The following is an 8,951-nucleotide window of genomic DNA, read 5'->3' as shown; positions in this document are numbered from 1 at the left end:
GGATCTACAAACCATGTCTGGAGTAAATACCACCAAGTGCACTTCCTTCATTTTTTAATACAAGAACAAGCAACAAAATAGAAACTTCAAGTTAGAAAGTGCCCCGTTGAACCAAGAAGAGAGAGAAAGAGGACAATAGAGCAAAATGAGGAGCTGTGACTTGAAGAGAGCAAAGGGGGCAGGGAGGGACCAGACAACGGGAAGGATCCTGGTTCTGGCAGTTAGGTAGTGGGTGCCAGGGCAGGCATAGCTTTTGAAGGGCAGGTGCAGCAGACTCTTAGCTTACAGCCTGAACCTGCCTTTGCAACTGGTGGTGCAGACATACAGGGCAGCAAATTGGAGTTGGATAGGTGAGTTGGTTCCCATGTCAAGGAGGTGTGTCATCCTTTAATCTTGCCTTCCTGTAGCCTGCCCCACTGTTTTAGGGCTTTTTTCATACTGTTTGTGTGTTCAATGTTCACTTTGACTCCTCCCCCCCCCCACATCTTGAATCAGTTGCAAAAGTGCTCCTGGGGTGGAGGCATAATTGGCTAGTGCCCACCATAGTGGGCTTTTCCCCCCAGCTCAACTTGACCCACAATGAAAAACTACAGGTGTTCCCCCCCCCCCCCCCGAGATCATCCAATGAGAGGGGAAAAAATGTACACGTGTTTTGTTTTTTAAGGGCAGCAATGATACTGTCAAACTACCATTCATAAAATGATCTGTGATCACTCACAGCTAGCCAGTGGCACCACAAGTGGCACATCTAAGCCCCAAAGAAGCACCCCTCCAGTCCGGCTCTATATCTCTCGGTGGTAGATATACACAACTCCTGCTGGGTGGGGGAGCTTCAGCCATATCAAGTCCTTGCTGGAAAGGCTGCAAGATGCTGCTGCTGCCCTAGTAAATCAAGCAGCTTCATCTCTCCCCAGCACACATGACTTGAATCGTCTGGAGCTGTCAGCTCTGCAGGCTCTCCCATGGGCTGCATCTTCTCTCTGCTTGTGACTCACTTGTTGCCTGGAATGCACAACTTGAGTGGGAAGTGGGATATAATTGGCTTTTTGCCTTTTTCCAGTTCAATGATTGGATGTAGAGCTGGAGATGAGCCCCCACCGCGACCCTGTGCTGTGAAAGCCACTGGGTGTCCCTTTGCTAGGACCGAGCGTTCAATGTGATTGCGCAAAGAGGGTGGCATTGGCTTAGGCTGAGGGGCGGGCACAGACAGGTCCTGTTGGCTGTGGCCAGCTGTAGGGCCATTCTGCAGTGGAGAAAGGGAGAAGCAGCTCCAGGGAGTGTGGGCTTCTGAGAGATCAGTCCCCACCTCCAGCTTTGGGAGGGTGCGATTGGGGAAGTTTTCCATTCCCTTGCTGTAGGGCTTCAGCCCACTTTGCTGGGAGGAGTGCAGGGGCAGTCCCAGACCCTTCCCTGGCTCCACTTATGGCAGCATGACAAAGTTGGGCTTGGACATGCCCATCCAACTATGGGCTGGTGTTGGCACTGCCTGTTCCTCTGTCCACTGGGGGGCGTTCAATTCTGAGGTGGACAGTGAGAGCCAGCTGGTGAGACTCCTCACTGCTACTAGAAGCTGAGCCTGAAGAGAAAGGAGAAAAGGGATTATCAGGGCTGCATTGATTAGCAATTAAAACAAAACCTTTATTGGCATGGACAATGAAACTCAAATATTAATCCAAGGAAACATCTACGTCATACATTGATTATATTCAGTTTCCAGAGACAATTCTTATATAAATATAATACAGATATTTAGCCATGATGGTTGATACAACCTCATTCCTGCCAGTTAGTAACTGTCTGACGATATCAGATTTCAGATCCATTAAGTGACACGAGAAGAGGGAGTAAATTACGGCTCTGGAAGTCAGAGCAACAGACACAGTTTAGTAAAATATGAGGGAGTGTCTCCAAGGAGCCACAACAACATGCTTTGGATTGTTGAGCGGTGAACCTAGCTTTCATCTCATTTGAGAGGAAAGCATTAAATCTAGCTAGGGAAAACACGCTGCGTTCCCAAGATAATCCAAAGTGAAGCGGAGAACAAGATTTTTTGGCCTCAGCTAGGAGCTCTTGTTTTTCAATATCCCATAGTTGGGCTTGTAGGGTCAAGTACTATTGTCCATGGCACCCAGCAAATCCAAGGAAAGCCCTAAGGATTACTGAGTAAGGTCAGTCCTGGGGGGGTAGAAGGAGTCTTCTAAAATATTTTTCAGTAAAAGGTCCTTTGCAGTGGCAGAGCCAATTCTGAACCAATGTTTGAAATTTGAAACCAAGCTAAAGACTCCACTTTGTGTTGCCCAGCTTGCAGGCGTAGAACAGCGTAAGGTACACATCAGGGTACAAATAACAACCATAAACACTATAGCATGGGGGTCAACAAAATAAACCTATGTAGCTCACAGATTCTGGGGGCCTTACTCATCAGTGGAATTTCCTCTTGCAAGGTTTTACAGTTCCATAAATTATCCCTCTCAAAAACACTTTGGAAATGTTTTTAAGAGGGGTGTTCACTGTGAGCAACATCTTAAGTTTTCAGGGATCACAGAGGACATCCTTAAGGGTTTGCACTGCTCAGGCAGCTTTCTACTTACTTTGGACAATCTTCAAGACAAGGTAGGATAACAAGAAAGGAGGAGCTGCCCCCAAATCGCGTTTGGCCATCCTGTGTGCCCTTTCAGTATGTTCACTGTTCATTTTATGCTCCTAGCATGTGCTTTCCAGATTTCTATTTTGATTGCTACTTCTCATTCTAGCCTGGGAAAAGCCAAACAGTGGCTCTTGGGACAAACATGGATAGAAAAAGGCTCTTATGCTCAAATACATTTGAGAGGCACTGAAGAGTTGCCTTTCTTCCCTTCCTTACATATCCGCTATGAGAAAAAGACCGAGGAAGCCCAGAAGATGGCTGAAGGAAAACCTTACAAAGATGGGGGGAGGGGGAAATGAATGCTTAACAAAATACCTTTCATGGTACCATCTACATGAAGGGGTGCTCTGCTCATCTGCTGCAGCAAAAATAACAGCATCCTGTCACCTTAAAGCAGCTATTTTCAACTTTTTCCATCTCACAGCACACTGACAAGGTGCTAAAATTGTCAAGGCACGCCATCCTTTTTTTTTGACAATTGACAAGGCACACTACACTGCCGGTGGGGGGCTTGTATCCCCCAGTGGCCCTACTAATAAATGATTCTCCCCCAAATTGCCACATTACACCTGCGGTAATGTGCTGTGACACAGAGGTTGACAATCACTGCCTTAAAGTCTAACACTAATTGTGGACCACAGTGCACTTCATCAGAAAAGCTTATGCTACAATAGATGAGACACTTTGGTAAATATAAGAAGGGAAGACCAGGGAAGCAGCTGTGGGGAGAGCAGCCAGTGAGGCCACCTCCACATATACAAATGCAATATCATGTCCCTCTGAAAAGACAGTCACTATCTCCGACTCCATTCTGCCCGTGAATATGTATAGGAAAAAATGGCAGGAAATCCTGGAGCCTGTAAGAAAGCACTTGTATGAACAGGAAGGCAGAGATGGGGTTCGAGCAGAGCTGACATTTTCACAGAAGTTGAACATCTTTCCAAACTTGCAGTTTTACCGTTTGCATTCCAAATGGGAAACTCTAAACTGGGCAACTCCAGAACACAGTGATGAAAATAGCCTACAGCACCCAGTGGCATTCCCAGGCTCTCACCATTGGTCTCTTGCATAGCTTGACCAGGTCCATCGAGGCTGGTTCCAAGCTGAAGCTTCCTCATATGCCTTACCACAGCAGTTGCATTGAAGGCTTGCTACAGATGTCAAAAGGAAAAGATCAGTCAACTGTGAAAAGTGAGGAAGACTGTAGCAAATGAAGAAGTAGTGCTTAAACAAAAAGCTCTTACTCTTTCCCCACTTCCTTCACACTAAGAAGGTGCTAAAAGAAGTTGCAAATAATGACAAACATTCCGAAGATGCTGCAAATAACTGTTCTTAGCTGTCACTGAGGGTATATCTATATATCTATACCAGAGATGTCAAACTCATTTCATACAGTGGGCCAAATATCTTTCATGACACCTGCTGAGGGCCAGAAGTGATGTCATTAAGCAAAAAGTGATGTCACTAAACAGGGCACTTTTTGTCATTTAGGAACTCATTAGCTGCAAATGACATAAGAGAAAATACACAAATCTTGATTGTATTTCAAGATATGGGAAAGCCCAATTTTCATGTGGGCTGCCCTATTATCAACAGTAACACCTCAGAACTGCTCAGCAACTAAGAGCTTGAGGTCCGGAGTTTCCGCAGGCCACATCCAGCCCCTGGGCCTTGTGTTTGACACCCCTGATCTATACGATGGGGCACACTTGTTTAACAATTTGTGCCTTCTTCCCAGGGATTCTTGGGAACTGTAGTTTGTGAGGGCACTGGGGGAGATACCTAACCAAATTCTTAACCTTCTCACCAAACTACAATTCCCAGGGTGTCTTGAGGGGAGTCATGCAAGCAACTGTGGTATAAGATACTATTCTGTAGGGTAGATATATAGTACTCTGAAATACTACACATGAGCCTCTCTTGTATTAATTATGCCACAACTGAATGCTATTAATTCAAGCTTCAATAAGGCAAATAATTCCAATACATTGGAATTATTATTGTTGTTTTTGTTAAGCGATGGTGCACTTCACTTAACAACTTTCTGCTTAATGACTGACCGCATATAAGACGGTGGTCAGAGCATAACAAAGAGGCTCTTAATGAGGCAGTTAGGACTCCCATAGCCTGCAGAAGAGTGTCCGTTTACACGACAAGGAGGCTCTTAATACAAAGAAGAGGTAATCTCCAGTAGCCTGTGCAGCCAGCTAGTGTCTGGCTACACAACAAAGGCACCAGATTGGGTTGAATGTTTGCTTAACGACCTAGTCGCATAACAGTGAGGACCAGAGGACATATCCTAAGTGATGTAGAGGTGAGAAAAGTAAGTCCCACAAGCCACATTTGGTCCATGAGAGTATCCAATCCAACCCTCTAACTCAGCAGTTCCCAGACTAAAGGTTGTGACCACCAGTAGAGTTGCAAACTGATTTTTGGTGGGTCATGAAAACCCAACCGGTGACAGCTGTGGTGCCACAAGGCATTCTGGGGTGCTACCCACCTGACAAGGCCAACAAAGCGGGTCAAGGTGCTAAAAAGATTGGGACGCACTGCCCTAACTGTACTGCTAGTTCCAGCTCCAATCCAGCCCTCCACTTTGCTGCCAGTAGCAAATACACTTCTTGGCATAGGTAGGGCCTGGCAGCACTGCAGATGGCTGTGCAAAACTTCATTGTTGCCTGCCCATATACTTTCTACTCCTATGGAAAATTTGCTATGGAAAGTTTGCTTTCCTGCCCCCTCCCTCACAGGAGGCAGAGTGAGTGAAACACACAGTCAAAAACCAGCTGTGTGAGAGATTTGTAATGGGTGGGTGAGAAATTAGGTGAATTGGCTACTGAGGGAGAGGGATGTGTATGAGTGAGAGATGTGTAACTGGAAGCACAAGGGAATCTGAATAGACTGGCTACTTGGGGGACGGGACAGGACCTGTACTTCAGTTTAATTTTAAAAACAGAACTTGTGCATACGATACTTGTAACTGGGGAAAAAAACGGATGTATTGGCTATTGGGGGAGGTGCCGAGAGACGCTTAATTAAGAACTTAAAATAAAAATAGTGAGTTTTGTAACTAGGGGGAAAAAACCTTAGGGTGGATTGGGTAGCTATACAAACAAGTATGGTAATTATAGCCAGTATGCATTCTGGCCCTCTGCACAATTTCCATAACTCAGTGTAGCCCTCAGGCCAAAAAGTCTGCCCAACCTTGCTTGGCTGCAAATGGTGCTCTCACCTTCCACTTGCTCTTGGCAAAATTCTTTTTGATCTGTTCACTGACTGACTGATGGATGTTCTTATCTAACGCAGTGTCTCCGGCAATCCTAGGAAGAAGAGAGAAAAATAGATGGGATCCTGTTAATGCTCATGGCAGGAAATCCACACATCAAAATCTCCAGCACGGAATAGTAGTAAAGTGGCTTGGAAATCGGTAGAGGAGGAAAGAATGCTAAGGTCAGGAGTGAGAAAAAATTATACATGGTGGTGGCTGTTCATGACCTGGCCACAGTGCCTTGTGCTGGGGGCCCTGGAGCAAAGCTCAAAACTGGACCTCCATGGCACCCAGCCCCACAGATGCACTGGGTGTTACTGCTGCCGCTAGTTCTGATGGTTTAGGGGTTGGACCCAACCAAGTGGGCCCCTTTGATGGGTATGGAATCTTGATCTGGCCAACCTCTGAAACCTTCCCTATCTGCCAGAATACTAAAATAATTAGAACGCCAATTCTGGACACCCAACTTCCGAGGTAGCATAGATGGCTATCAGAAAAAAGATCTTTTTGATAGTGCTTATGGCCCAGTCCTGTGGGGGGCCATACAATGGTGGGTCTTACAATCCACCACCGTAAAGACCAGAATGCTGGCACAAAAAATACATTGCTGTGGCGCACGCCGAGACTGATGGCCCAAGGCCCTGCACACATGATAGCAGCATGAAGAAACCCTGCTGGAACAGGTAGGCTGGGTGGGAGAAAATTAGGGGTGGTTTGGGGCTGGGAGGATCTGGGCGGCAGGCATGTACACCAAGATCCTATTTCCTTTCCCCACCATAAAATGTCCTCAAGTCTCCTTGGACTTACATCAGCAAAATAGCTGGCATAGGTTTAAGTAGACCCATTGGCAGCCAGGTAGCCTATGGGGAGGCAAATAAGAAAAAATTTCACTTACCTCTTGGGGCTGTCTGGCTACCCTCTCCCCATAGCATGCAGTGCGCACTCTAGTAGCACAGCTGCATGCTATGGACTGGCAGTGGATAGGATTGGGAAATCAATTATGAAATTCCTTCCCATTTTTAGTTTGTCTGACCCCAAATTTGACATCCTTTTGGGTCCGGTGGAAACCCTGTTTATGATTCTTTGCGCTGAACAGTTTTAAAATTGCTTTTCAAGACAGCACTACTAAGAGAATTGTTGTCAAAACATTAAAACTTGTGAATGTTGAACTTCTTTCAACATTAAAAGCTGAAACCGTACGTTGTGAGCAGTCTTGATTGTTCTTAAAAGACAGGATATAAATATCTTAAATAAGATAACCTGCATCCTACTTTCCAAATTCCGCCTAGGAAACCTGGATTCTGCATGCAAAATTAAAGCATGTAATTGTATGTTGATTTACACTTCTGCTTTCCCCAAGTGCAGTTCGGAACAGCCTTTTCTAAAGATTTATGGGCACTTTATTTGCTAATATACAGATGGTGCTCATTTCTTTCTGCTTCTGGACCAGATGTGAATACCAGATTCACGGCAGCATCCCTCAAAATCCAATTAGCAAAATGGTTGCTTTCCAGCTCTTTTTATACATTCACACACTGCCTCAAAACTGATCTGAACTCCCACCCAGGCACATTTATGCGAGTACGTACCATGATGGCTTTGAACAATATTGCCATCCAATTCTCCCGGGACCTATTAACAAGCCTAAGGAGACAGCCATCTCTCAACTTTGCTCAAACCAACAGCATGGTTTACATGCAAATATTACCTCCAAAGGGCATACTTTATTCTGAATCTGATTATTTTAGACAGAATGTGAGTGGGAGGGAGAAAAACAAGAAAAGGCATGAAATGGGAACAGTGGGGTCACGTGAACAAGGAGACATAATTGGAGACTATGAAGGATAGACAGGCAAAGATAGTAAAAAAAGCTACCCCGCTTTCTGCTAGAGCAGCAGTCATGACCCAGTTTTTGCTGGTTTGCAAAACCGATAGGGCAGATTAGGTGATGTGCCTAAAAGGGTTAAAAAGCAGCTACATGGGGGGAGCACCACTGCCCAATCACCATTATAGCCACAACCCTTGGCATTTACAAATCAGGAAGCAGCCTAAAAAAATTGGGTACCACTAGTCTTTCTCAAACAGCTGCTGTATGTCCAAGGCCAAAACATTTAGCCATTTTTTTTTTTAAATCCACCTTTCTGTCTCCAAATGGGACTTCAAGGTGGCATACAACACTGACACAGTAATTAAAAACAACAATCGTTAAAGTAAAATCAAAACAATAATAAAAGCAAGAAGGACCAATTGAGAGCCAAAACCAATAACTAGTCGAGAGCAATAAATGATACAAGGCATCAGCTCAAGTGAAACTGAGCGGTCTGTTTTTATCTGAGCTGTTTTTATCAGGTGGCAAAAACCAATGAAGGGACCCAACTGGTGGAGGGAATTCCACAGTCTGAGGGGCTGCGACCAAGGAGGCCTTGTCATGACCCTCCCCCCTGGAGGAACACAGGGCCAGGCCTCTGACATTGAAGACAGTGGGTGGACAGATCCACGTTGGGAGGGGTCCTTCATATATTCTGATTCCAGTTGATTAAGGGTTTTAAAAGTTATAACCAGCACCTTGAATTAAGCCAGAAACATACTGGCAAGACTAACCTCTTTCTCCACACCATGCATAATTTTGTAAGTTTCAATCGTGTCTGCCCTTCATTGCTTTTTCTCCCCAAGCTAAAGTCCCAAACAGTGTGGCTCTTCTTGAAAGGAAGGTGCTCCAGCCCTCTGATCCTTTTGGTTGCTCTCTTTGTCACCATTTCCAGCTCCACAATGTGCTTCTTGATGTATGACGCCCTGAACGGTATATCCAAACGTGGCCACACCGTCGACTTGCATAGGGGCAATATGTTAGCAGACTTAGGTCCAAATCCTATCCAACTTTCCAGCCCTGGGGTAGCGGCACCAATGGGGTGTGCACTGCATCCTGTGGCAGGAGGGTAGTTATGGAGGCCTCCATGAGGTATGGGAACATTTATTCCCTCGCCTAGGGGCTGCATTGCAGCAGCACCAGCACTGGGAAGTTGGATAGGATTGGGC

The 8,951-nt window shown here is 45.5% G+C and overlaps 1 protein-coding gene across 3 annotated transcripts in view; it reads right to left on the bottom strand.

The window, feature by feature from the left end:
• Positions 1-37: 37 nt before the first annotated feature.
• CAMK1 (calcium/calmodulin dependent protein kinase I) overlaps positions 38-8,951 on the bottom strand; it is a 39,568-nt gene continuing 30,654 nt past the window's right edge. For all 3 annotated transcript variants that reach the window (XM_066616817.1, XM_066616818.1, XM_066616820.1), the window contains 3 exons: positions 5,880-5,967; positions 3,702-3,798; positions 38-1,576 (listed from right to left, as the gene is read on the bottom strand). In XM_066616817.1, the coding sequence (XP_066472914.1) occupies positions 1,464-1,576; positions 3,702-3,798; positions 5,880-5,967 (298 nt within the window). In that variant the 3' untranslated portion in view covers positions 38-1,463. The remainder of the gene's footprint in view (positions 1,577-3,701; positions 3,799-5,879; positions 5,968-8,951) is intronic.

The sequence above is a fragment of the Tiliqua scincoides genome, chromosome 2 (genome assembly GCF_035046505.1).
Source record: "Tiliqua scincoides isolate rTilSci1 chromosome 2, rTilSci1.hap2, whole genome shotgun sequence".
Taxonomy (NCBI): Eukaryota; Metazoa; Chordata; class Lepidosauria; order Squamata; family Scincidae; genus Tiliqua; species Tiliqua scincoides.
This window is presented reverse-complemented; position numbering and strand designations above follow the sequence as displayed.